The sequence below is a fragment of the Equus caballus genome, chromosome 26, assembly GCF_041296265.1.
Source record: "Equus caballus isolate H_3958 breed thoroughbred chromosome 26, TB-T2T, whole genome shotgun sequence".
Taxonomy (NCBI): Eukaryota; Metazoa; Chordata; class Mammalia; order Perissodactyla; family Equidae; genus Equus; species Equus caballus.
This window is the reverse complement of record NC_091709.1, coordinates 46,759,405-46,786,798: the sequence shown is the minus strand read 5'-3', so window position 1 is coordinate 46,786,798 and position 27,394 is coordinate 46,759,405. Positions and strand designations below refer to the sequence as shown.

General features: G+C 51.1%; 6 protein-coding genes across 8 annotated transcripts in view; 2 read left to right on the top strand and 4 right to left on the bottom strand.

The window, feature by feature from the left end:
- The window catches only part of TSPEAR (thrombospondin type laminin G domain and EAR repeats), a 172,012-nt gene that overhangs the window by 48,385 nt on the left and 96,233 nt on the right, over positions 1–27,394 (top strand). The gene's annotated exons all lie outside the window — the stretch shown is intronic.
- Positions 2,016–2,913, bottom strand: LOC102149675 (keratin-associated protein 12-2). The gene has a single exon (XM_014736426.3). It carries the CDS (start codon positions 2,896–2,898, stop codon positions 2,290–2,292), a length of 609 nt encoding a protein of 202 aa, XP_014591912.2. The 5' UTR covers positions 2,899–2,913; the 3' UTR covers positions 2,016–2,289.
- On the bottom strand, positions 8,285–9,232 carry LOC106782618 (keratin-associated protein 10-3). Its single transcript, XM_014736424.3, has one exon. The coding sequence runs from the start codon at positions 9,173–9,175 to the stop codon at positions 8,552–8,554; it is 624 nt and encodes a 207-aa protein (XP_014591910.3). The 5' UTR covers positions 9,176–9,232; the 3' UTR covers positions 8,285–8,551.
- On the bottom strand, positions 19,609–20,387 carry LOC106782619 (keratin-associated protein 12-1). The gene has a single exon (XM_014736431.3). The coding sequence runs from the start codon at positions 20,192–20,194 to the stop codon at positions 19,874–19,876; it is 321 nt and encodes a 106-aa protein (XP_014591917.1). The 5' UTR covers positions 20,195–20,387; the 3' UTR covers positions 19,609–19,873.
- Positions 22,205–22,975, top strand: LOC100630145 (keratin-associated protein 12-1-like). The gene has a single exon (XM_014736428.3). The coding sequence runs from the start codon at positions 22,248–22,250 to the stop codon at positions 22,686–22,688; it is 441 nt and encodes a 146-aa protein (XP_014591914.1). The 5' UTR covers positions 22,205–22,247; the 3' UTR covers positions 22,689–22,975.
- Positions 26,142–27,240, bottom strand: LOC100056557 (keratin-associated protein 10-12). The gene has a single exon (XM_001490250.5). The coding sequence runs from the start codon at positions 27,182–27,184 to the stop codon at positions 26,426–26,428; it is 759 nt and encodes a 252-aa protein (XP_001490300.4). The 5' UTR covers positions 27,185–27,240; the 3' UTR covers positions 26,142–26,425.

Genomic DNA, 27,394 nt, shown 5'->3' with positions numbered 1-27,394 from the left:
GAGAATTCTGCACGTCTGCCACGCCCAGGGCAGCATGGCTCATTTGCCCTCACCTTTCTGTTTCTGGGGCCCAGGGTCCCTGTCTCAGCTTGATGGCTAAGCTGTCACTCCACAGCTAATAAAACGAGGACACAGACCCAAGTCTGGGTGTGCCTGGCTGTCTTCCTTTCTCCCGCTCCTCCTGAAGTCCCCTCCATGGTCAGCCCCCGCTCTCCTGGGCCCACCTTTGGTCCTGCACAGACATGTACCGTGTCATCTCTGGTGGGGTGACAGTGCCCCAGCCGTCCCAGGTTGGCATTACTCATGTCCTCAGGAGCAACCCATGAGGCTGGTCACAACCCTGAACCCGAAACTCTGCCCTTAGCCCTGCATTCCAGACTTGGGGTTCAGGTCCCAGTTCTCTTGAGCCAAGTTGCCCACACGTCCTAGTTTTCCCAGGCTGGTCCTGTGTAATTATTAATAATGGTCCTTTCATTCAAAATTGCCCCAGTTTTAATGGTAAATTTCAAGGGCGCCCTACCCAGAGGCCTCTGCCCCATCCCACCTCTGCACTGTCAGTGAGTGACCTATGACCCTGGCCATGGTGACCCTCACGATGCAGCTGCACCTGCTTCCCTCCGTCTTCGGGCCTGTCCCCATGCACGCCCGGAGCGCAGTCGCCGTGGCCCCGTTCCTGTGGTTCCCGCGCACAGCACACCTCGTCCTTCTAGGACAGTGGGGAGCTTGTCCACTGAGTTTTTAATTCCCATTACTTGATTTTTTATTTCTAGAAGTTTTACTTGTTTCCCTCAGGTCTGTTTTTTTCTTTTATTCTAATAGATTCTCATTCTCTTCTCATATTTACAATAATCTCCTTTAAGCGTATTACCTATGTTCTTTTAGTTTTTCTCTTATAGTCACCATGCTGTACGTTACATCCCCAGGACTTATTTACTTTATAACTGGAAGATTGTAACTTTTGACCCCCTTCACTCATTTTGCCCACACCCACCCCCACCTCTGACAACCACCACCGTCTTCTCTGCGTCTCTGGGTTCAGTGTTTTTTTGGATTCCACATATAAGTGAGATCATACAGTATTTGTTTTTTTGGTCTGACTTATTTCCCTAGTCATAGTTGTTTTAAAGTTTCTGTCTAATGGCTCCAACAACTGGATCATTTCTGAGTCCAATTTTGTTGATAGCTTTGTCTCCTGACAATGGATTTATTTTTCCCTGCTTTTAAATGTCTTCTAAGTTTTGTTTAATGTCAGATATTTTATATTAATTAAAATGGACATCAACTAGTTTCCTCCTGGAAGTGAGTGTGTCTCTTCTTCTGTCAGGTCATCAGTTTGTGGGGCAGGTTTGAATCAACCTGGTCAGATGTAGAAGTTGGTTTGGGTTTTGCTGTTACTGTGACGAACTTCAGGGTACCAGGACTTCGGACTCCTGCTGTGGTGGGCTGCCGGCAGCTTGTGCTTAGGGTAAGGGCTGAGGCGCAGAGATTTTGCTCCGCCCTAAGTTTTCAGCTACATGTGCAGGCTGATGCTGCTCACGCAGCTGGCCAGGTGAGTTGGGAGACAGGAGGGCTCTCTTGCCTCCTGTTCCAGTGTCATCTTGAGCAGGTCCTTGTGCCTGGGACCTGGGGGGCGAGGCTTTCTCACTTCCTACCACTCCTCCCTGGGATGGCCAGACTCTGCTTTGTACTTGCAGGGGATTGTGTGAGAGTTTCCTGCCCTCCTTGTAGGAATCCTTTAAGGGACCATGTGGGACCCGCGCCCCAGGCCTGTTTCCCGTCCCCCACTCAGGGGGAGGATATTTTTCCTCTGCAATTCTCCATCCACAGTGTGAGTCTCGGGTGGCTGACGTGAGGAAGCCCCTGCCTCCCACACCAACACACCAACCAAGGGCCCCCCACCTTTAGCTGAGCCGCCGGAAGAGGACTCTTTGAGGAGTGGCTGCTGTGCTTATTTGCATACACCTTTAAGGAGAGAACTGAAAATACAGGAGCATAAAATGCACAGACGAGCTGCGTCAGGAGAGCACGATTTATTTGGCTCACGTGGAGTTTTGCTTCCTACTGGGAACAGAGAAGGACTCTGGGAATCAGGAATTCCCTGAGGGCATAGGGAGGGTCACGGAGGGATCCAGGTCATCCGGCCACATTCTCACCCCAGAGTTCAGAGGGGTCGGTGAGCATGCATTTCATCTGCCACATGCAGAAGCTGGAGGCCCACAGAGGACTCGTTCTGGGAGGGGTACAGGTGAGGACCCGTCTGCACTGATGCAGCTGAGAAGGGACTCGTGGTCAATAGCAGCAAGGGGAGCTGCAGGAGGTGGGTCTGCAGACCAGGGTGGGGCAGGACGGCTGGCAGCACCCGGAGGACTGGCAGGAGGGGGCCACAAGCACAGCAGGCTTGCAGCTCACAGGCACACGCACGAAGGACTGCCAGGAGGGGACCCCACACGTGGAGGCCTGGCAGCTCACAGGCACACGCACGAAGGACTGGCAGGAGGGGGTCACACACACAGATTGGCAGCTCACAGGTGTGCACACAGCGGGCTGGCAGCTCACAGGTGTGCATACAGCTGACTGGCAGCTCACACGTGTGCACACAGAAGGCTGGCAGCTCACGGGTGTGCACACGGCTGACTGGCAGCTCACAGGTGTGCACACGGCAGGTTTGCAGCTCACGGGCACACAGCAGGATGCCTGACAGGGGCTGGGCGAGCAGCAGGCAGCCTGGCAGCCTGAGGAGCAGCTGGTGTGGCACATGGTGATGTGGGGCTGGGCTGGTGTTGGGGTGGAGGCGGTGGTGTCTGCAGACTCCTTCCCGGGGCGGCCTTTATACCCGACTGTGGGTTTCCCGGCAACACGGAAGCACACTGTTGACTTCCTCCTGGCTGTTTCCACCATGGTCCCTGCAGCTTCCTGTCCGGGGACGCACTCCTCTGTGTTATGCTCCACCATAAATCAGTTTGGCTTCAGGCCGATTCCTCCCTCTGTGAACAGGACATCCGGGTTTGACCCCACGTGGGGTTTCTCCAGGCCATCACTGTGCACGCAGCCCCCTGGCTCCACTCAGAGGACTGTGTCCTTTCAATCCTGTTTGTCTCGTGCCATCAGTGGAGACCTGGAGGCAATCATGTATTTCAGCTCTTATTCTGTGCAGGAACACATTGAAGCAGGACTCGCAAACTGAAGTCTGAAGGACGCAGCTGGCCAGCTGCCCGTTTGTAATAAAGTCTTATTGGACACATGCGTGTACATGTCGTCCGGGGCGGCTTTTGCACGGCAACGCTGAGCAGTGATGGGAGAGACCACGCGACCGCAAGGCCTGAAATGCTTACACCTGCTCTTCATGGAGCGTTTGCCAACTCCTGCCTCATGGTCGTCTACACAAGAATTGATTTGTTCATGCAACAATTATATCCTGTGTGCTGGCCATAGAGACGTCCCGGCCCCATGAGCCTTCCAGGGCCATGAAGAAACGAGTGAATGAAGAAATTCATGCATGAAAGAATTCCAGAGAGGGCCGAGTCCCAGGAAGGAAACAGGTTCAGCAGATAGAGAGTGACGGGGGTGCTGGGGGTGGTCTGGGGGCCTCTGTGAGGAGGCTATGTGGAGCTGGCACAGGGGATGTGAAGAGGGGAGGGGACAGTGTTCCAGCAGAGGCAGCCGTGGGGGTGAGGTGAGGACACTGCTGCAGAAGCAGGTGTGGTCCAGGAGCCGTGGGAAATCCCACTGTGTGGGGTGCGAGGGTGCAGGGGCCGGTGGACCAGGCATCTCAATTCTGGGCTGACAGAAGGAGAAGGAGTCAGTGAACTTGAGGACACATCAGTAGAAATTATCCAATCTGAAGAAGAGGGAAAAAGAGTAAGAAAAAGGAGGAGGGCCTATGAGACGGTGTCAGAAAGTCAAACCTACAAGTAATTTCAACCAAAGAAGGAAAAGAGACTGACACTGACGCAAAAGAATGTTTTGAAAAATAAAGGACAAAATTCTCAAATTTTATTTTTTTAAAAAAAATTTCAACTTACAGATCCAAGAATATCAGAAAGCCCCTAAAGCCCCAACACAATTTGGCACAGCAGTAAAAACCACAGATTCCGGAGGGAAACCAGGCAGCTTCAAACGCCGCTTCTCTGTGTGCAGTGATGAGAACGTGCCCACGTCATGGGCTCCTTCTAGAGCCTCCTAATTGCACATCTGTACCAGTGGGGTATCACCCACCCCTTGAACGGCAGCAGGACGGATCATTAATCAGTTATGAGACTGTCCACGTAAACGCTTAGCTCTGCACCCGACACAAAGCTGGAACTTGGTTGTTACTGCTGTTATTGGAACAACGTGGACCCTGCACAGTGAGGACCCAGCCCCGTGGCTCCCGCCCGCTGGGAAGACCTTCTGGATTACTGAGTTTCCAAAGCAAAATGGGGACCCTGGTGTGGTGAGTGTGACTGTGCCTGTGCAGACAGAGGGCAGGGTATTCAAAATTGGGGAGAATCTTGAAAGTCGTGGCGTGTGGCCCCTTGTCCCCAGCTGACGGCCCCTCATCATCCATCCTGGACTCGACTCCAGAGTCACGTGGCCGCTGAGTCACAGGGAGTCTCCAGCTGAGGAGGAACCTCCTGGACGGCGTCACTTCAACCAGAAACTCCAGGAGGAAACCCATGGAGACGAAGAGGAGAACAACCAGGAAACCACGAGGAAGGCACCTGGTGGCTCATTGCCAGGATGCCCACAGCCCACAGGTATAAAGGTCCCCCTGGGCCAGGAGCCTGCAGACCAGCCCGTCCTCTGCCCTGACCCCAGCCCAGCCCCACACCACCATGTGCCACACCAGCTGCTCCACAGGCTGCCAGCCGGCTTGCCCTGCCCCCTGCTGCCCTCCCCTGGTCTGCGGGAGCTCCTGCGGGCAGCCGGCCCCCTGCGTGTCTCTGCTGTGCCGGCCCGTGTGCGGCTCTGCCACCTCCTGCCAGTCGGCGTGCGGCTGCCTGTCCCCATGTTGCCCAACGACCTGTGGCCAGGCCTCCTCCTGCAGCCCGGCCTGCTGTGTGCCCAGCCCCTGCCAGGTGGCCTGCTGCACACCTGTGAGCTGCAGGCCCGCCGTGTGTGTGCCTGTGAGCTGCAGGCCCATTGTGTACCTGGCCCCCTCCTGCCAGTCCTCCGGGTGCTGCCAGCCCTCCTGCTCCACCCTGGTCTGCAGACCTGTCCCCTCTTGCACCCCTTGCTGCTCCTGAGCTTATGGCCTCCCTTTATGTGTGGGGTCGGAAGCAGCCAGCTCTGAACTCCTATGAGACGCCCCTGTCCTCATCCACTTCAGACCTTCTGGACCCAACTAGACCACCTTGCAGCAAGGCCGCGCCATCCCAGCCAGCCAGGCTGAGGGGCTCACCCCCCAGTGTCCCCTGACAGCAGCCCAGGTCATCCACCTGGCACCCACACTGACTGGTGTGGCATGTGCACATTCTGCAGCCTCCAGCATCAAAGGTCTAATAAACACCAGAGTGGACACTTGTCCCAACATGTGCGACGTCTCTCCTCAGTGTCTTTCCCTAACTGCTTCCCCAGGGGTGGTTTCCTAAGGATTCTGGAAAGTTCCTTCTCTGCAGAGCAGGCCCAGCTTACCATGTGGCCGAGACCAGGCAGCTGACCACTCAAAGGTGGCCTCTTGCTGTGAGATGATAAATTTGTTTTGTTTTAGCCACCACATTCGTTGTCCTTTGTCACAGGTGCCACAGGACCCACCCAACTTCTCTGTGGCACAGCCTCCGATTCTCACCCTCCCTCCGTGGTCCTGCCACCTGCAGCCCTGACCGCCAGGTAGGAGGAGGCGGGAGCTGCCGAGGGAAGGAAGGCGGGCGCCCCATGCGGGCTGTGAGGCTGGCTCCTCCGTGCCCTGCTGCGGGGTCTTCCAGCCCATCCTTCCTGCGTGGGCTCTTCCTGCTGCAGCTCGGCCCCTCGGCCCCAACCAGGGAGGCGGCCTCGCTCTAGCTGGGCCTTCCTTTCTCAGGTGCTCGGCAGCTGGAGCTCCTTCTGCCCAGGTCTGCCCGGCTCCAGGCTCTTCCCCAGCCTCAGTCCCCCATCCTCTCTCCCGAGGGTCCACATCAGACCTATGGGGACACTCAGCAGCATCGCCCTTAGTCCACCCCACCCCCACCCAGAGCGTCCAGCACAGATTCTAAGCTGACTCGGACTGAGGCCTTGGTGGCCCTCCCTGGGCCCTCCCTGCAGGAACTCTGTCACCCTCCTGGTGATCCCCTGGGAGCCCCTCCTCCCTTGGCAGCTGAGGACATAACAGCCACAGTCCCTGCCCCTTGGAAGGCTGGGGGTCATGGCACAGCTCTCTCCAAGGAAATGCTTTCCTGACCCCCGGCACCCGCAGGCCTGAACTCCCGACCTCATCATCCCCAGACACCTTCCTCTTGGCCTCGCCACCCTCTTTAGGGGCTGGAGTCGGGGGATGTGTAGTAACTTCCTGGAGTTCAGGCAACAAAGTGCCCTGACCTGGTGACTGAAACAACAGAACTTTATCCCCCACAGTCCGGGGCCAGAGTCCGAGAGCAGGGCGTGGCAGGCTGGTTCCTTCTGAGGGTGGTGAGGGAGTCTGTCCCGTTGTAACTGAACTTAAGTGGTCCATCCATCTCTTGGTGAGCGCGGAGCCAAAAAGCACAACCAAGGCTGAGGCGGGTGAAGAGAAAAGGTCTGTTGCTTGTGCAAGCAAATGGGGGGCACGAGGGATGGCTCCACAGCGGTGCCCCCTGACCCCCAGCTTAGTGCAGTCGGAGGTTTTATACACCAGAGCGCAGAGGATGTGTTACAACTGCGTAACAACTGGGCCTGGTCAGGGCGCATGTGCAGGCCCTTACACAGCCAGCTCGTGCAAGAAGCCACTACACAGCAGGTGCAAGGCAACTCCTGGACGCTTAGAGCCAGAGCAGTTTGTGGGGTCCTCCTGCAACTGTGTAAGTTTCACTTAGGATGGCAACAGCTGCAAAAACGACATGAGCTTCTGAAAAACAGCACATTTTGTGTTCTCCTTGTCTGGAAAGCATCTGACAGACTGTGTTTAGTTATGGATCAGATTGTTGCTAAGCCTTTCCTTTCCTGGTGCCTGGTCACACCGTCCTCTCCTGCTTCGAGGTTTGCTGGTGGCTTTGCCATCCCTTGGCATCACCCTGACCTCTGCCTCCATCTTCACAGCGTCTGCCCTCTGTGCCCGTCTCTGTGTCCACAGTGTCCTGTTTTTCACCGCCCCCGCCCTCATTTTATCTTGATCACATTTGTGAAGACACTGTTTCCAAATAAGGTCAGGGTCATAGTGCTGGGGGTTAGGATACCAACATCTTTTTTTCGAGGAGGACACAATTCAACTCCTGACAGGGAGTCAGCTCAAAGCTGCAAAACCACACCGGCCCCTCCTTTGCCCACCTGCCTGGCGGTGCTGGGGCTCCCTGTGGATCCGTGGCATCTGTGGTCCCCTGGGAACAAGGGGACAGGAGAGTCCAATCTGAGAATCCCAGTCCGACTGACACTCGCTGTGACACAGACAGAGCCCGAGTTCACAGAGAAAGGCCAACCCCCGGCCTGTGGGTGGGCCTCTCTTCCATCAGAGGCCTAGGGTATAAGTAGACATCCAGTGCTGACCTGGTCGGACTTACTGGTACCCCTGGTGGCCCACTGAGACTGAAGGCTCATCCTCCCCCACTATCCCATGTATTTGTTCACAAGGTGACTGTTTGCTCTGGGCCTCCTCAATCAGACCTTGAAACCTTGAGCAGAACGAGTAATGTGGGAACTGACATCCATGCCCCTTTTGGGACCCATGGGAACTTCCGGATGTGTCAGCGCATGCAGGGGTCGGCCTCCAGCCTGTGCAGGACCAGCACACAGGTGCTCCCCCTCTCTGTGGGCACCTCTCTCCAAGGGGCGTCAGCAGGATCCCCAACCACACGAGGTTTCTGCTGCTCCCCACTCAGCTGCACGCTGCATGGGCAGGGGACGGTGTACACAGGAGGCCCGAGGCCCCTCGGGGTCCAAGCCTCCTGCACCCACGCCTGCCTTGGGGGCCAGCCTTGGAGGGCTCCCCACAGCGGGAGGGGGCTGCAGGGCGGAGCAGGGGACAGAGCAGGCGGATGCGACCGCTGTCAGCTCTCAGTGTCCCTCAGCTGTTTGAACCTGGGTTTGAGACCACGTCTTCACTGTCTGGTTCTATCAGATGGGGACCCGCTGCCCATGTGGGGAGTGGCCGCGGGGGGTGGGGGGCTCAGGAGGAGGAAAGAAGACACAGAGGGCCAGATTTCCTGACACAGACGTTGTATTGATTATAGCCATGGACGTTTGTCACACCGAATGCCGGCAACCAATCCGCACAGGAGGCTCCCGGATCCCCCAGGTCCCTGCCTTGAGGGATCTGCGGGTCATCTCTTCTCAGAATGGGACGGCGGCGGGGTGTGCAAATCCCCAACAGAGAGAGAGAGATCTTGGCATCTGAGGGTCGGGCTCTTGGGAGGGACCTGTGCTCAGGAGCAGAGACAGCAGCTCGAGAGGCAGGAGCCGGAGCTGCTCAGCAGCAGGAATTCTGGGCCGAGGCGGGGCTGCAGAGCAGGGACACGCAGGAAGAGGGTTTGCACACAGGCCGGCAGAGCAGGGACACGCAGGCAGCCGGGCGGCAGCAGCTGGGCTGGCAGGAGGCGGGGCCGCAGCAGGAGGGGACGGGCACGCAGCAGGCGGGCCTGCACACGGGGCGGCAGATGAGGGACACGCAGGAGGAGGGTTTGCAGCAGGACGGGGGGCAGGGGCTGGGCTGGCAGCACGAGGGGGCTGGGCAGGGGGAGGCCCCAGAGCAGACGGGTGTGCAGCAGACGGGCACGCAGCAGGCCTGCTGGCAGGGGGAGGAGGTGCAGCAGGAGGGCTGGCAGCCAGACTGCTGGCAGCACGAGGGCGTGCAGGAGCTGGTGCAGGCTGACTGGCAGGGGCTGCACACACAGCTGGCAGGGGTGCAGATGAGGCTCAGGCAGGAGGCCGGGACGCAGCAGCTGGGGGCGCAGCAGGGGGGCTCGCAGCAGCTCTCTGGGCCGTCGTCCACCCGCCAGGAGGAGTCGGGGCAGGAGTCCCAGGAACCGGGCTGGCAGACCCGGCTGCCATAGCTGAGGTCGCTGGAACAGACGGACAGGGTGGAGGCGGCCATGGTGGGGCGGTGGGGCTGGAGGAGGGTGGAGTGTGTGTGTGAGTGTGTGTGTGTGTGAGTGTGCATGGTGCCAGGGGCTGTGGCTTTTATACCCCTCTGGGGTGTGTGTTGTCCCAGCAGGAGGCCGCATACCCTCCCTTCCTTGTTGGTGTTTTGCACTGTGAGGGCCTTCATTATGGCCGGTCCAGTGTCATGAGATGTCCTGCCTCCACTCGTAAAACGTGGACCATGCTGGGCAGGGCTGCTGTCCCAGTCCTGAGTCTGCCCTGCAGGGACACCTGCCAGAAGGAGCAGCCTCCCTGTGGCTGACCCTCCAGCTTCCACGGGGCGGGTCATATGTCAGGACGCCTGGTGACAGTGGCTCTGGGCCCATGGGGACGCACTCCATGTGGGTCCAGGCTCTGTGTGCACGTCCGGACCTGGGCCAGCCGGCCTGGCCTGTGACTGGGGGACAAGTGGCCGAGGTGCCTGTTTTGGGGACAAGACAATGTGAGGATGGCCCTTCCTGGGCAGGCTCTGTGAACTTGATGGTCCCAATGTCGGCTGAGGGCAACAAGGAGGATGAGGCCCAAGGACTGGAGAGGGCCTCCCCTCTTGTTAAAAATCAGTTGACCGTAGATGCATGGGTTTATTTCTGGACTCTCAATTTTGTTTCATTGATCTGTATGTGTATCCTTATGCCAGTGCCACTGTTTCGATTACTGTAGCTTTGTAGTAAGTTTGTTTCTTCCTTGTTAAGTTGGATGTCTTTTATTTCTTTTTCTTGCCCAGCTGCTCTGTCTAGAACTTCCAGTACAATGTTGAATACAAGTGATGAAAGTGGTCACCTTTGTCTTGTTCCTGACCTTAGGGGGAGAGCTTTCAGTCTCTCACCATTGAGCATGACGTTAGCTGTGGGTTTTTCATGATGCCCTCTAATATGTTGAGGAAGTTCCCTTCTATTGATAGTTTGTTGAGTGTTTTTATCATGAATGAGTGTTGGCTTTTTTCTGCATCGATTGAGACGATCACATGATTTCCCCCTTCATTCTGTTACTGTGGCACGTTACATTGATTGGTTTTTGTGTATCGAGTCACTCTTGCCTTCCCGGGACACATCCCACTTGGTTGTGATGGAGAATCCTTTTAATATACTGCTGCATTTGGCTTGATTGTATTTTGTTGAGGACTTTTTACCTTCAGAAGGAATATTGGTGTGTAGGGCTTTTTGGTTTGTTTCTGTGTGGCTTTGACGTCAGGCGAATGCTGACCTCATAGAATAAGTTAGGGAGTGTTCCTCTTACTCTGATTTTTGAAGGAGTTTGAGATGGATTGGTGTTCATAGTTCTGTAAATGTTTAGTAGAATTCAGCATTGAAGACATCTGGTCCTGGGCTTGTTTTTGGGGAAGTTTTTGATGACCCATGTCATCCCGTTACTTATTTTATGTCTGTTCAGCTTGTCGATTTCTTCCTGAGTAAGTTCACTCACTTTATATCCAAAGATACAAATAGATTGAAAGGAAAAGGATGGGAAAAGGCATTTCATGGAAACAGTAACCAAAAGGGAGCCGGAAGAGTATAATAACATCAGACAAAATAGACTCTGAATCAAAAAATTGTTGTAAAAGACAAATAAGGCCATTAAATATTGATGAAAGGGTCAACATAGCAAGAAGATATGAGAATTTTAAACATATATGCACCTAGCCACAGACCTCCAAAGTATATGAACTAAAAATCGACAGAACTGAAGAAAGACAGTTGTAGTTCTAAAATAATAATTGGGGACTTCAATAAACCATTTCCTCCAATAAAAAATGAAATAAAAGAACTACTCCATCCAAGATCAGTAACGAAACGGAGGACTTGAAGAACACTATAAACTAACTCGACCTAACAGATGTATACACAACCTTCCACTCTAAGCAGAATACACCTTCTTCTTAAGTTCCCGTGGGACATTCTCCAGATTAGACCACATGTTAGGCCACAAAATAAATCTCAATAAATTTTAAAAGATTGAAATCATATAAAGTATCTTCTCTGATCACAATGAAAAGGAAACTAGAAATCAGTAACAAGGTAAACGGAAAAATTCACAAATATGTGGAAATTAAACAACACACACTTAACCAATTTGTCAAGAAGAAATCAGGCGGGAGGTTGGAAAATACTTTGAAATGAATGAAAATTAAAACACAGCAAACCGATACTTATGGGACACAGCAAATCAGTGCTCTGAAGGAAATTTATAGCTGTCAACACTTACATTAAAAAAAAAAAAGATTCAAATGCATAACCTAACCCGTAAGGGCCTAGAAAAAGATCAGAATAAACCTAAAACTAGCAGAAGGAAGGAAATAAAGATTAGAGCATAGATTACTGAAAAAGAGATGAGAAAAACAGTAGAGAGCATCAAGCGAACCAAAAGTTGGTTTTTTGAAAAGAGCAACAGAATTGACAAACCTTTAGCTAGACTAAGAAAAGAGAGAGGAGACTCAAAAGTTACTAAACTCAGAAATGAAAGTGGGGACATCACTAGTGACCTTACACAAACAAAAAGGATTATGAGAGAGAACTATGAACAATTGTACACCACAAAATTAGATAATCTAGATGTAATGGGAAAATCGTTACAAACGCACGAAGTACCAAAACTCACACCTTATGGCATTCTTTATTTTTTCTTATGGCTTCAAGTGACTGCTTAATACCATTTTACTTCAGCTTGAGTGATCATTTCTTATAGGGCGGGTCTACCAGTGATGAACTCTTTCAACTTATATTTACCTGGAAATGCCTTAATTTCTCCTTCATTTTTGAAGGGTGCTTTTGCTGGATATAGACTTCTTGCTTGACAGTTTTTTCTTCCAGCACTTTAAACATGTCATCCCACTGCCTTCCACCCTCATGGTTTCTGATGAGAAATTGGCTGTTAATCTTCTCTTCTGCGGCATGTAAGATACTCTCTCTGTCTTTGTCTTTGGATAATTCGATTGAATGTGTCTCAGTGTGAATTTCTTTGAGTTTGTTCTACTTGGAGCTCATTGAGAATTTTGGATGTGTAGATTCATGTGTTTCCTCAACTTTGGGATATTTTCAGGTCTTCTCACTCTCATTTTTCTGGGACTCCTCTTCAATGTGTGTTGGTCTGCTTGATGTGGTCCCACAGGTCTCTTAAGCTTTGTTCATTTATCTTCACTCTCTTTTTCCCAACCACTCCTCAGACTGGAGTATTTCAGGCGACCTACCTTCAAGTTCACTAATTCTTTCTCCTGCCTGCTCAAATGTGCTACTGAGCCCCTCTAGTGGAGTTTTCCTTTCAGTTATTGTATGCTTCAACTCCAGAATTTCTATTTGGCTCCTTTTGGTATTTCTCTTTATTAATAATCTCTATTTGGTGAGACATCAGTCTGTTGGTTTCTCTTAGTTCTTTGTTCACAGTTTCCTTGAACTCTTAGAGTATTTTAAGAGAGTGGGTTTAAGGCTTTGTCAAATAAGTTCAATGGCTGGGCTTCTTCAAGGATAATTTTCTGTTAATTGCTTTTTTCTCTCTCTAAATTGGCCAAGTTCCTTTATTCCTCCTTTGTGTGCCTCGTAATTTTTGTTGAAATGGGTATTTTGAATATTATAGTGTGGTAACTCTGGATATCAGATTCTCTTCCCTCCCCTGGAGTATGTTTGCCTTTGTGTCTTCCGTATCTCAATGTCATGGGGTCATGGGTTCACACTGACATGAGGAGCAGTAGTTCAGTCATTTATTTGCTCTAGTATTCCATCATATGGATGTAACACCGCTTGTCTGTTCTACTGTCGACAGACCTTTGGGTTGTTCCCTGCTTATGGCTGTGATGCAAACGTATCTTAAGCTCATTCATGCACCCGTCTTTCTTGCTGTGTGTGCACACATACTCAGGAACAGAGTTGCTGGGTCTTAGGATATACACATGTTCAACATAGTAGATAAGGCTCAACATAAATAATTTGTCTGTAAGTTGCATAAAGGATTTCCACAAAGGTATGCTTCAGTCAGCAGGTATGAGCTTCTGGTTCCTCACCCTCAGCACCTGCCGTTGAAGCTCTCCTTTGTTTGTTTGATTTTTTAAGTCAAATGTATTGAGGTATAATTTGTGTACAATAAAACTTAGTCTTTTTAGGTGTACTTTCAATGAATTTTTATAAATGCATATGGTTTATATATACCACATCTGCACCACATCATGATACAGAATATTATCACTCCCCCAAATTTCCTCACACCCCTTTTTTGTCAGTCCTCTGCCTCCACTCCCAACCTCTGGCAGCCATTGATTGGGTCTCCATCCCTCCAAGTGTGCTTTGTCTAGAATGACATATAAATGACACTGATAACAGGAAGGCTTTCAAGCTTGCCTTCTTTCACCCTGAATAATGCATTTGAGGTCCACCCGTGCTGTTGCGTCCATTAATAGTTTGTTTGTTCCTTTTATTTTGCTGAGTTTGTAGTTTGTTTATGCACTGATCACTTGATGGACATTTTGTTTGCTTCATATTTTTGGCTTTTGTGAATGAATCCACTATAAATTCGTGTACAAGCTTTTTCATGGACATAGTTTTGATTTCTCTTGGGTAACTGTCTCAGGGTGGAACAGCAGGGTCATAAGCTACGTGTCTGTCCTCTTGCTAACACCATCTTACCTTGATCAACATAGATTTCTGGTGAGTGTTTGTTCTCCAACTTTTTCCTTCTTCTTTAAGAAAGTTATTCAGGCAATTCTAGCTTCTTTGTCTTTCCATGTAGATATTAGGATAACCTTATCAATATCTACAAAAAAATTCATGTTGAAATTTAGATTGAGATTGTGTTTAAAGTATAGGTCAATTTTGGGGAAAATGGACATATCTGGCAATCCGTGAACATGATATATTTATTTATATCTTCTTTGATTTCTCTCACCAATGTTTTATAGTTTCCAACATAGAAATTTTGCACATTTTTATTCCTTTTTCTTTTTTTTTGGTGAGGAAGATTAGCCTTGAGCTAACACTCATTGCCAATCTTCCTCTTTTTGCTTCAGGAAGATTGTCCCTGAGCTAACATCTGTAACAATCTTCTTTTATGTTGTATGTGGGATGTGCCACAGCATGACTTGATGGGCACTGTGTAGGTCTGTGCCTGGGATCTGAACCCACGAACCCCGGGCCACCAAAGCAGAGCATGTGAACTTAATCTCTATGCCAGTGGGCTAGTCCTTGCACACTTGTTTCACAAGATTTATCCTTAAGTATTCTATAATTTTTGATGCTACTGTAAATGGTGTTCTTTATCAATTGTCATTTTCAATTATTCATTGCTATTGTGTAGAAATAGAATTGATTTTGTATATTAACCTTTGTTCTTTGAATTGCCCCACTTGTTAGTTCTAGAAGCTTTATTACAGAATTTTCAGGACTTTCTAGATAAATAGCAATGTAATATGTTAATGGAGACTGTGTTATTTCTTCCTTTCCTTTCTGTATGCCTTGTACTTATTTTTATACCCTTGTTGCACTGTTTAGGAACTCCAGTTTGAAAATGACTGGAAGAGGTGAAATTAGAAATCCTCACTTTGTTCCTGATTTTAAAGAGAAAGCATGCAATCTTTCATCAAGTCTGACGTTAGCTGTAGGTTTTTGTAGTGTCCTTTAAAAGTATTCCTTTTAATTCTAGTTTGCTGAAAGTTTTTATCCTGAATGGAATTTGAATTTTGTCTGACGCTTTTCTGAATCTGTTGAGATGATATGTCTGTTGATATGGTGAGTTACGTAAATCAATTTGAACACTGAACCAACCTTGTATTCTTAGGATAAATCCCACATGATCATGAGCTTTTATCTGTTGTATATATTTCCAGATTTGACTTGCTAATATTTTGTTGGGTATTTTTGCAGCTTTGTTCATGAGAGATATTGGTCTATAGTTTTCTTGCAATGGTTTTGTCTAATCTTGATGTCAAGATTATGCTGGCCTTAGACATGAACAGGGAAGAGCATTTCCCTCTGTCTTGTGGAAGACTTCATGCAGAATTGGCAGTATTTCTTCCTTAAATGTTTGGTGGAATTTGCTAGTGAAGCTATTTGGTCCTGGAGTTTTCTTTGTTGTAAGATTTTTAACTGCAAATTCAATTTCTTTGATAGACATGGGACTATTTAGCTTAACTATTTCTTCTTGAATGAGCTTTTGTAGTCAAGTCTTTTAAGGAATTTGTTCATTTGAACTAAGTTATTAAATTTATTAGCATCAAATTGTTGATATCATACCCTTATACATTTTTTAAGACTGGTCGAGTGCAGTAGTGAGAAGGCCTTCTAATCTTTTACTGACTGTAAGATCTGTAATTCCTTTATTCCTAATATTGGCAATTTGTGTCTTTTCTTTCTTTTTATTTTCCTGATCAGGCTAACAGTTTATCAATTTTATTGCTCTTCTCAAAGAAGCAGCTTTTGGTTTCATTGTGTTTTTTTTTCCCATTGTTTGTATTCACTATTCCATTGTTTTCTGCTGGTATTTTAAATTATCTCCTTGCTTTTACTCCTTTTGAGTTTAATTTCTTCTTTTCTAGTTTAAGATGAAAACTTAGATAATTGATTTCAGAATTTTCTTCTTTGTGACTATAAGTATTTAATGATGTAATTGTCCCTCTAAACACTGAGCGGTGTCTCACCTATTTTGACATATTGTCTTCTCATTTGTATTCCATTCAACATATTTTCTAATTTCTCTTGTGACTTCTTCTTCAACCTATGGATTATTTAGAAGTGGGTTGGTTAATTTCCAAATACGCGGGAGGGTTCCAGCTATCTTTTTATTATTAATGTTTAATTTAATTTCATTGTCGTAAGAGAATTTACTGTATTAATTCAATTCCTTTAAATTGGTTGAGGTTTATTTTGTGGTGCAGAATGTGGTCTTTTTGGCATACATTCTATGTGCCCCTGAAAAGAATGTGTATTCTCTTATTGTGGGTGGTGTGTGGTATCAGTATCCATTAGGTCAAGTTGGTTGATAGGATTGTCAGACCTTTTATATCCTTATGATTTTCTGTCTACTTGTTCAATTGATTACTGAGACGCTGAAGTCCAATGGTAAATGTGGGTTGGTCTGTTTCTCACTTCAGTTCTATCTGTTGGTTTTTTGTTTCATGTGTTTTGAACCTTTGTTGCTAGGTGCATACACATTTGGAATTGTTGTTTTGTTGGTGAATTAGCCCCTTTATCATTATATAATATCCCTCTTTATCCCTGATAATACGTATTGCTCTGAAATGTACTTTTTTGGATGTTAATGCAGCTAGTCCAACTTTGATTAGTGTTTGTGTGGTATATTTTTCCATCTCTTTACTTTTAACCTATGTTTTATATTTAAAGTGGGATATCTGGTAGATAGCTTATCATTGGGCCTTACTTTTTTTAATCTAATTTGAAAATCTCTGTCTTTTGATTTAGATATTTAGACACTTTACACTTAATATAATTATCGATATATTTCAATGTAAAATATCATCTTGCTGGTCATGTTCTATTTGTCCCATCTGTTCTTTTCCCCTTTTCCTTCTTCTTAGGTTTAGTCCTGTTAATGGTTCCATTTCATCTCCACTGTTGGCTCCGTAGTTATACATCTTTTCAAAGTTGTTTGGCCTAGAGTTTACAGTATACACCTTTAACCTAATAGTGTAGCTCTGAGCGATACCATGTCCTTCACTACAGTGCAGGACTTTACAGCAGTGTGGTTCCATTTCCCCCACGTCCTTAGTGTTTTGTTGTCGCATTTTACTTTTACGTGTGTTACAAATCCCACAATGGATGGTTACTATTTTTGCGCTAGACGGTCAATTATGTTGCAATGCTTTTTCCATGTCTCTTCTCTTTAAAGCATTTCTAGAGCCCATTCTTTTCCTAGTGTAGAGCCAGGGTTCTCTAAGCTGTCATAGTCCTTGGCTTGAAGAAATTTTCTTAATATTTCTGGTGGTGCATGTCTGCTGTTAATCTCTTTCAGTTTTTGTTTATCTGAAAAAGTATTTATTTCACTTTCATTTTGAAAGATACTTCAAGTTTCACAGCATTGACAGCTTTTTCCCTTTGTATTTTAAACATGCCGTTCTACTGTGTTTCGGATTGTATGATTTCGAATTCTAGCTCTGATGAAATTCTTATCTTTGTTTTTCTGTATGTAGCATGTCTTTTTTCATATGAATGCTTTGAAGATTTCCTCTTTTGGTTTTTGACAGTCACTGTTTTAGTATGAGGTGTCCAGGTCATTTTTTTTTGTAGGAGGGACATATTATGCTACTTGAGATGCTCTGAGCTTTTTGGATCTATGGTTTTATGTCTTTCGTTAAGTTTAGAAAACTTCTAGGCTATACCTCTTCAAATATTACTTCTGCCTTATTCTCTCCCTCTCCTCTCTTTGTGGGAGTCTACAGGCATTAATGATGATTTTATTCTCCTAAGCTGTTTGATGTCTTGTTCTTTCTGCTCCCCCTCACCCCCCCGCCCCCGTCTTTCTCTTTGTGTTTTAATATGGGCAATTTCAACCTGCTTATCTTCAGATTCAATGATTCTGCACTTGGCTGTCTCAGTTCTGCTGATGTGTCCATTGAATTCATCTTTGGTACTGTATGGTATTGTATTTTGAGTTCTACACTCTCTGTTTGACTTTCTTTTCATTTCCATCTCTCTATTGAAATTCCCCATTTGTCCATATATGTAGTCTGTGTTTTGCATTTGATCCTTTAAAATATTAATTTTAGTTATTTTCTCTCTCTCTCACTCTCTCTCCTCCTCTCTCTCCCTCTCCCTCCCTCATTTATTCCATGAAGCCCCATATACCCCACTTAATCCAATGCTTCACTCCATCCATGGGTAATGCTTATCCTAAATTTAAAATTTTTCATTTTTGTGCCTTTATTTATGGATTTACCACACACGTGTCCCCTCTAACCATTCTACCAGATCACTTAACCTTTCTTACTTATTTGCCACTTCTTTGACTCTTTTTGCTGCATTCTGGATACTTTCTTCAGATCTGCCTTCTGATCTTTCTAATTCTCTCTTCAGCTGTGTCTAATATTCTGTGTAACTTGTCCACTGAGTTTTTCATTTACACTACTTGATTTTTTGTTTCTAGCAGTTCTATTTGTTTCCCTCAGGTGTGTTTCTTTCTTTTATTCTAATAGACTCTCATTCTGTTCTCGTGGTTCCACATCTCTCCTTTATTTCTTTACGTATATTACTTCTTTTCTTTCTTTCTTTTTTTCTCTTATAGTCACTATGCTATACATTACATCCTAAGGACTTATTCATTTTATAAGTGGGAGTTTGTACCTTTTGACCCCCTTCACCCATTTTGCACACGCCCCACCCCCACCTCTGACAACCACCAATCTGTTCCCTGTGTCTATGGGCTCATTGTTTATTAGATTACACATATAACAGATAATACAGCGTTTGTCTTTCTTGGTCTGACTTCTTTCACTAGTCATAGTTATTTGAAAGTTTCAGTCCATTGGCTCCAACATCTGGGTCATTTCTGAGTCCAGTTTTATTGATTGCTTTGTCTCTCGACAATTGATTGATTTTTTTCCCCCTGCTTTTTGTTTTGTTTGAATGTCAGGTATCATGGACTAACTGAAACGGACGTGAACAGTGTTTCCTCCAGGAAATGGTTGTGTCTCTTCTGTCAGGTCATCAGTTTATGGTGGAAGTTTTGAATTAACCTGGTCAGATGTTGACCTTGGTTTGAGTTTTATTGTTATTGTGATGACCTTCAGGGTACCAAAGAATTCTGATTCCTCCTGTGGTGAGCAGCAGCTTGTGCTTAGGGCCGGAGCTGGGGGTGCTGTGTTTTAGCTCCTCCCTAACTTTTCAGCTGCCCTGCGTGCCCGGCGCACAGAGGGGACCTCAACACCCATCTGCCTTTCTCAGGTAGAGACTGATGCTGCTGAAGCAGCTGTGCTGGCCAGGTGAGTCGGGAGGCAGAAGGGGTCTCGAGCTGTCCCATAGTCAGACTTGAGCTGGCCCTGTGTGCCTGGGACCTGGAGGGCAAGGCTTTCTCACTTCCTGCTGCTTCTAGCTGGGATGGCTGGACTTTACCCTCTATTTGTGGTGGGATTGTGTGAGAATTTCCTGCCCTCCCTGTTATAGTAATCCTTTAAGATACTATGTGTGACGCAGAGCCCAGGACTGTTTCCCATCCCCTACTCAGTGGGAGGGAACTTTTTCCTCTTCCCTTCCCCATCCACAGTGTGGGTCTCCGATGGCCGATGTGAGGACAGCACCTCCTCACACCCTCCGCTCACCAGTGATTCCCCCACCATCAGCTGAGCCATGAGGAAGCCGGCTGCTTGAGGAGGGGCTGCTGAGCTTACGATTTGTATACACCTTCAGGGAAAGAATTTCGGAAATAAAGGAAGATAAAGTCGATGGACAAGCTGCATTGGGAAAGCACGATTTATTTAGCTCACATAGGGTTTTGTTTCCTGCTGGAGACAGAGAAGGACCCTGGGAACCAGGGCTTCCCTGAGGGGATGGGCAGGTTCACGGAGGGAGCCAGATCATCTGGCCACGTGCCCACCTGAGTTTACAGGGTTCAGCAGATGCTTTTCATCTGCCACGTGCAGAAGCTGGAGGCCCACTCTTTCTGGGAAGGGTACAGGTGTGGACCTGTGTGCACTGAGAGCAGCTGAGAAAGGGACTCATGGTCAGTAGCAGCAAGGGGTGCAAGAGGGGACAGGTCTGCAGACCAGAGTGAGGCAGGAGGGCTGGCAGCACCTGGAGGACTGGCAGGAGGGGGCCACACAGACAGCAGGCCTGCAGCTCACAGGCACACACACGAAGGACTGGCAGGAGGGGGCCACACAGACAGTGGGCCTGCAGCTCACAGGTGTGCACACAGCCGGCTGGCAGCTCACAGGTGAGCACACGGCAGGCTGGCAGCTCACAGGCACACAGCAGGATGCCTGGCAGGGCCTGGACGAGCAGCAGGCAGCCTGGCAGCCTGAGGAGCAGCTGGTGTGGCACATGGTGGCGTGAGGCTGGGCTGGTGTTGGGGTGGAGGCGGTGGTGTCTGCAGACTCCTTCCCGGGGCGGCCTTTATACCCGACAGTGGGCGTTCCAACAACACGGAAGCACACTGTTGACTTCCTCCTGGCTGTTTCCACCACGGTCCACAGCAGCTTCCTGTCTGGGGACGCACTCCTCTGTGTTATGCTCCACCGTAAATCAGTTTGGCTTCAGGCCGATTCCTCTCTCTGTGAACAGGGCGTCTGGGTTTGACCCCACGTGGGGTTTCTCCAGGCCATCACTGTGCACGCAGCCTCCACTCGGAGGACTGTGTCCTTTCAATCCTGTTTGTCTCGTGCCATCAGTGGAGACCTGGAGGCAATCATGTATTTTGAGATTTTATTCTGTGCAGGAACACGTTAAAGCAGGGCTCACCAACTGAAGTCTGAGGGACGCAGCTGGCCTGCTGCCCATTTGTAATAAAGTTTTATTGGACACAGGCATGTACATGTCGTCCGGGGCGGCTTTTGCACGGCAACGCTGAGCAGTGATGGGAGAGACCATGCAACCGCAAGGCCTGAAATATTTACACCTGCTCTTCACTGAGCGTTTGCCACCTCCTGCCTCATGGTCATCTATACAAGAATTGATTTGTTCATGCAACAATTATATCCTGTGTGCTGGCCATAGAGACGTCCTGGCCCCATGAGCCTTCCAGGGCCATGAAGAAATGAGTGAATGAAGAAATTCATGCATGAAAGAATTCCAGAGAGGGCCGAGTCCCAGGAAGGAAACAGGTTCAGCAGATAGAGAGTGATGGGAGTGCTGGGGGGTGGTCTGGGGGCCTCTGTGAGGAGGCCATGTGGAGCTGGCACAGGGGATGTGAAGAGGGGAGGGGACAGTGTTCCAGCAGAGGCAGCCGTGGGGGTGAGGTGAGGACACTGCTGCAGAAGCAGGTGTGGTCCAGGAGCCGCGGGAAATCCCACCGTGTGGGGCGCGAGGGTGCAGGGGCCGGTGGACCAGGCATCGCAATCTTGGGCTGATAGAGGGAGAAGGAGTCGGTGACCTTGAGGACACATCAGTAGAAATCATCCAATCTGAAGAAGTGGGAAAAAGAGTAAGAAAAAGGAGGAGGGCCTATGAGACGGTGTCAGAAAGTCAAACCTACAAGTAATTTCAACCAAAGAAGGAAAAGAGACTGACACTGACACATAAGAATGTTTTGAAGAATAAAAGACAAAAATCCCCAAATTTTATTTTTTTAAAAAAAATTTCAACTTACAGATCCAAGAATATCAGAAAGCCCCTAAAGCCCCAACATAATTTGGCACAGCAGTAAAAACCACAGATTCCGGAGGGAAACCAGGCAGCTTCAAACACCGCTTCTCTGTGTGCAGTGGTGAGAATGTGCCCACGTCATGGGCTCCTTCTAGAGCCTCCTAATTGCACATCTGTACCAGTGGGGTATCACCCACCCCTTGAACGGCAGCAGGACGGATCATTAATCAGTTATGAGACTGTCCACCTGAATTCTTGGCTCTGCACCCGACACAAAGCTGGAACTTGGTTGTTACTGTTGTTATTGCAACAACGTGGACCCTGCACAGTGAGGACCCAGCCCCATGGCTCCCGCCCGCTGGGAAGACCTTCTGGATTACTGAGTTTCCAAAGCAAAATGGGGACCCTGGTGGGGTAAGTGTGACTGTGTCTGTGCAGACAGAGGGCAGGGTATTCAAAATTGGGAAGGATCTTGAAAATCGTGATGTGGAGCCCCTGTCCCCAGCTGATGGCCCTTCACCATCCATCCTGGACGCGACTCCAGAGTCACGTGGCCGCTGAGTCACAGGGAGTCTCCAGCTGAGGAGGAACCTCCTGGACTGCGTCACTTCAACCAGAAACTCCAGGAGGAAACCCATGGAGACGAAGAGGAGAACAACCAGGAAACCACGAGGAAGGCACCTGGTGGCTCATTGCCAGGACGCCCACAGCCCGCAGGTATAAAGGTCCCCCTGGGCCAGGAGCCTGCAGACCAGCCCGTCCTCTGCCCTGACCCCAGCCCAGCCCCACACCACCATGTGCCACACCAGCTGCTCCACAGGTTGCCAGCCGGCTTGCCCTGCCCCCTGCTGCCCTCCCCTGGTCTGCAGGAGCTCCTGCAGGCAGCCGGCCCCCTGTGTGTCTCTGCTGTGCCGGCCCGTGTGCGGCTCCGCCACCTCCTGCCAGTCGGCATGCGGCTGCCTGTCCCCATGCTGCCCACCCACCTGTGGCCAGGCCTCCTCCTGCAGCCCGGCCTGCTGTGTGCCCAGCCCCTGCCAGGTAGCCTGCTGTGTGCCCGTGAGCTGCAGGCCCACTGTGTGCACACCTGTGAGCTGCAGGCCCACTGTGTGTGTGCCCGTGAGCTGCAGGCCCATTGTGTACCTGGCCCCCTCCTGCCAGTCCTCCGGGTGCTGCCAGCCCTCCTGCCCCACCCTGGTCTGCAGACCTGTCCTCTCTTGCAGCCCTTCTTGCTGCTGAGCCTGTGGCCTCCCAGGACCCCTCCTCCACGTGTGGGGTCAGAAGCAGCTGGCTCTGAACTCCTCTGAGGCAGCCCAGACGTTGTTCACTTCAGACCTTCCGGACCCAACTAGACCACCTTGCAGCAAGGCCGCGCCGTCCCAGGCAGCCAGGCTGAGGGGCTCACCCCCCAGTGTCCCCTGACTGCTGTCCGGGTCATCCGCCTGGTGCCCACACTGGCTGGTGCGGTGTCCAGACTCTGCAGCCTCCAGCATCAAAGGTCTAATAAACACCATAGTGGATGCTCATCCCAGTGTGTGCGACGTCTCTCCGTTGTGTCCTTCCCTAATTCCTTCCCCAGGGGTGGTTTCCTAAGGATCCTGGAAAGTTCCTTCTCTGCAGAGAAGGCCCAGCTTACCAGGTGGCCGAGACTTGGTGGCTGACCGCTCAAAGGTGGCCTCTTGGGGGAGTGGGCATGCTCCTGGCACTCAGTCCGATGGGACACCCAGGGCTCCCTTTGTCCCACTTTTTCCCTCGAACTTCGAGGTGAGTGCTTGCCCTGCTCTGGGTGGGATGGAGGGCAAATCTCTAATTTTCCGATCTGACCCCTTTTAGGTGCAAAGGTCCCCTGCTCAGCAATCACCATGCGGAGCCCACTCTAGTCTAAAAATGAAAACTCTTTTGCACTGAAAAGTGCAGCTCCTCCTTCTCCCAGTCGGTGGGAAGGAGCCTCCTGGGTGGCTTCTGTGGTCCCCCAGAGAGGTCCACGTCCTAATCACGGAACCTGGGAATACGTCCCCTCACAGGCAGAGCAACTGTGCAGACGGCAGTGATTAAGGGTCTTGTGATCGGAGATGGTCCTGCATCACCCAGGTGGGCTGAGGGCATCACAGGGACCATGAGACGGGGGCAAAGGGAGACCTGGCTACAGCAGAGGTGGCCATAGGAGGATGGACACGGAGCAAGGGGCCACAAACCGAGGAATGGGGAAGCCTCTAGAAGCTGGAAGAGACGAGGAACAGATTCTCCCCGGAACCTCCGGGAGGAGACAGCCTGCCCACACCTTGATTTAGCCCCGTGACACCCATTTCCGATTCCATCGTTCACAGCTGCGAGAGGATAAATTCGTCTTGTGTTAGCCACCACATCCGTGGTCCTTTGTTACGGGAGCCACAGGACCAACCCAACTTCTGTGTGGCACACCCTCCGATTCCCACCCTTCCTGCGTGGTCCTGCCAACTGCAGCCCTGACCATCGCGGGCACAGGGAGGAGGCAGGAGCCGCCAAGGGAAGCAAGGCGGGCGCACCACACAGGTTGTGAGGCCAGCTCCTCCGTGCCCTGCTACGGGGTCTTTGAGCCCATCCTTCCTGCATGGGCTCTTCCTGCTGCAGCTCAGCCCCAGGGCCCTAACCGGCTTAGCCCCCATGGTGTGAACACGGGCCACTCCAGAGCAAGGGCCATCATGGCGACAGGTGGGAGATACCCAAGGGGGCGCCGTTCTCATCAGAAGGAAGCTGTTGGCGCACCAGTGTGCCGGGGGGGAGCTCTTTGGGAACCAAGAAATAGTCTAAGAGGAACACCGTCCGGGGGGCCCTTCCTGCAGGAAGACACACATCTAGAAACTTCCATTATGGTAATGTCACACGACAGTGAGGATGCGAAAAGCAGGAGGAATTCTTAGAGTTCCCACTATGTGAAACTGTCTTATCCGTCGTTCCATTCAAACCAGGCGGCCTCGCTGGCTGTTTCATCATCACCTCTGTCTAAGCCATGTCATCTCACATCGCGTCCTCGCCTCCCAGACACCCTCCCCGACGCCCCCGGGGGCCGCCTTCGCTGGCCACCAGTACCATGCAGGTTTCTCCTGTGACGCCTTTGAGGGCGGAGACTGTCCTGGTCTCAGTCAGGATGAGTCAGGATGATGGGGTGTCACGGGCTTGGGGAGCAGGAGTCGCGTTCGCTGCCGACAGAGCGGCCCCGAGATCTGGACGGTCTCAGGGCGTTTAGAGTCATCACTGCATCACAGACACGTATTAAATAAACCCCTGAAGGTAAAGACCGCCTGTCGTCCCTGACTGATCCTCTCTGTCTGCGTCAGCGCTGCCGACGTGACCCGTGTAGACACCCACGGCCGCCAGCAGCTCAGCCTGTTTTTCCACTGGTGTCACATGGGCCACACGCGACCACGTGGTACCTGGCTGTGCCCGTCTGTGGCTGTAACTGACTTTCCCAAGAGGGTTCTGGATGTTCTGGTGCCGTGGGGGTCAAGGCAGGAGCACGTCCGTGCAGATGACCCGTCCGTCCGTCCTTCTGTTGGACTGTTCTGGTGTCACCGTGGGTGGTAAGTTGCTGGTCTCCACGTGTGTCAACATCCCTGCACTTCACTTTTTTGGGTTGGGGGTGAGGTGGGACCTTCTTCTGTGTCTTTCCTAACTCTTTGTGCCATGAAGAGTCCATCAAGGCCTTGTCCATCTATCTATAGAGAGGGCCCCACTTTTCTTAAAATTCAGTGAACAAGTACGGGTACAGGTTTGCATAGACTCGGGCAAACTGAGGGATTTAAGAGTGAGGCAGGGTTACAATGCAGCCACTTACTCTTTAAGTCCCTCTTAGGGTTTTTGCTCCGTCCCCTCTTCCTGGGGTACAGCTCATCTTGGGTGGGAGAGGGACCTACAGCCCTGGGGAGGTGCCTCCTGTTCCGGGCCCATCTGCCGCCCGCCTCTGCTGTTTTCCTGCTCCTGTGGGCCTCCTCTGTCTGTTCCTGGCCCAAGGGATGAGTACGGTACCAATGCGGACCTGGTCCCTCTGACTGGTACCCCCTTGACTCTCTAGTGCTAGTGGTCCACTGAGACTACAGGCTCATCCTCCCCAACTGTCCCATGGATTTGTTCACAAGGTGACTTATTGCTCTGGGCCTCCTCAATGAGGCCTTGAAACCTTGAGTAGAATGAGTGATGTGGGAACTGACACCTATGCCCCTCTTGGGGCCCATAGGAACTTCCGGATGCTTCAGAGCATGCAGGGGTCGGCCTCAGGCCCTGTGCAGCACCAGCATGCAGGTGCTCCTCCTCTCTGTGAGCCCCTCTCTCCAAGGGGCGTCAGCAGGATCCCCGACCACACGGGGTTTCTGCTGCTCCCCACTCAGCTGCACACTGCACCGGCAAGGGGACGGTGTGCACAGGAGGCCCAAGGCCCCTCGGGGTCCAAGCCTCCTGCACCCACGCCTGCCTCGGGGGCCAGCCTTGGAGGGCTCCGCATGGCAGGAGGGGGCCACGGGGCGGGGCAGGGGACCAAGCAGGCAGATGCGTCCGCTCTCAGCTCTCGGCGTCCCTCAGCTGTTTGAACCCAGGTTTGAGACCACGTCTTCACTGTCTGGTTCTACCAGACGGGGACCCGCTGCCCACGTGGGATGTGGCGGCCGGTGGGGCGGGGGGAGGCGCTCAGTAGGAGGAAAGAAGAGACAGAGGGCCAGATTTCCTGACACAGACGTTGTATTGATTATAGCCATGGACGTTTGTCACGCCAAGTGCCGGCAACCAATCTGCACGGGAGGCTCCCAGGTCCCCCAGGTCCCTGCCTTGAGGGATCTGCGGGTCATCTCTTCTCAGAAAGGGCGGCTGGGTGAGCAAATCCCCGGGCAGCTACTATGTGTCTGCGATGGGGAGAGAGAGGTCTTGGCATCCGAGGGTCGGGCTCCTGGGAGGGACCTGTGCTCAGGAGCAGAGACAGCAGCTCGAGAGGCAGGAGCCGGAGCCGCTCAGCAGCAGGACTTCTGGGCTGGGGTGGGGCTGCAGCGGGCTGCGCGGGAGCACGCGGGGTGGCAGAGCAGGGACACGCAGGAGGCCGGGCGGCAGCAGCTGGGCTGGCAGGAGGCAGGGCCACAGCAGGAGGGGACTGGCACGCAGCAGGCGGGTCTACACACGGGGCGGCAGATGAGGGACACGCAGGAGGAGGGTTTGCAGCAGGACGGGGGGCAGGGGCTGGGCTGGCAGCACGAGGGGGCTGGGCAGGGGGTGGCCTTGGAGCAGACGGGTGTGCAGGAGATGGGCACGCAGCAGGCCTGCTGGCAGGGGGAGGAGGTGCAGCAGGAGGGCTGGCAGCTAGACTGCTGGCAGCACGAGGAGTCTGAGCAGGGGGAGGCCCCAGAGCAGACGGGCACACAGCACACGGGCTTGAAGCAGACGGGGGTGCAGCAGACGGGCACGCAGCAGGCCTGCTGGCAGGGGGAGGAGGTGCAGCAGGAGGGCCGGCAGCTAGACTGCTGGCAGCACGAGGGCGTGCAGGAGCTGGTGCAGGCTGCCTGGCAGGGGCTGCACACACAGCTGGTGCAGATGAGGGTCAGGCAGGGGGCCGGGACGCAGCAGCTGGGGGCGCAGCAGGGGGGCTCGCAGCAGCTCTCTGGGCCGTCGTCCACCCACCAGGAGGAGTCGGGGCAGGAGTCCCAGGCACCGGGCTGGCAGACCCGGCTGCCATAGCTGAGGTCGCTGGAGCAGACGGACAGGGTGGAGGCGGCCATGGTGGGGCGGTGGGGCTGGAGGAGGGTGGAGTGTGTGTGTGAGTGTGTGTGTGTGTGAGTGTGCATGGTGCCAGGGGCTGTGGCTTTTATACCCCTCTGGGGTGTGTGTTGTCCCAGCAGGAGGCCGCATACCCTCCCTTCCTTGTTGGTGTTTTGCACTGTGAGGGCCTTCATTATGGCCGGTCCACTGTCATGAAATGTCCTTCCTCA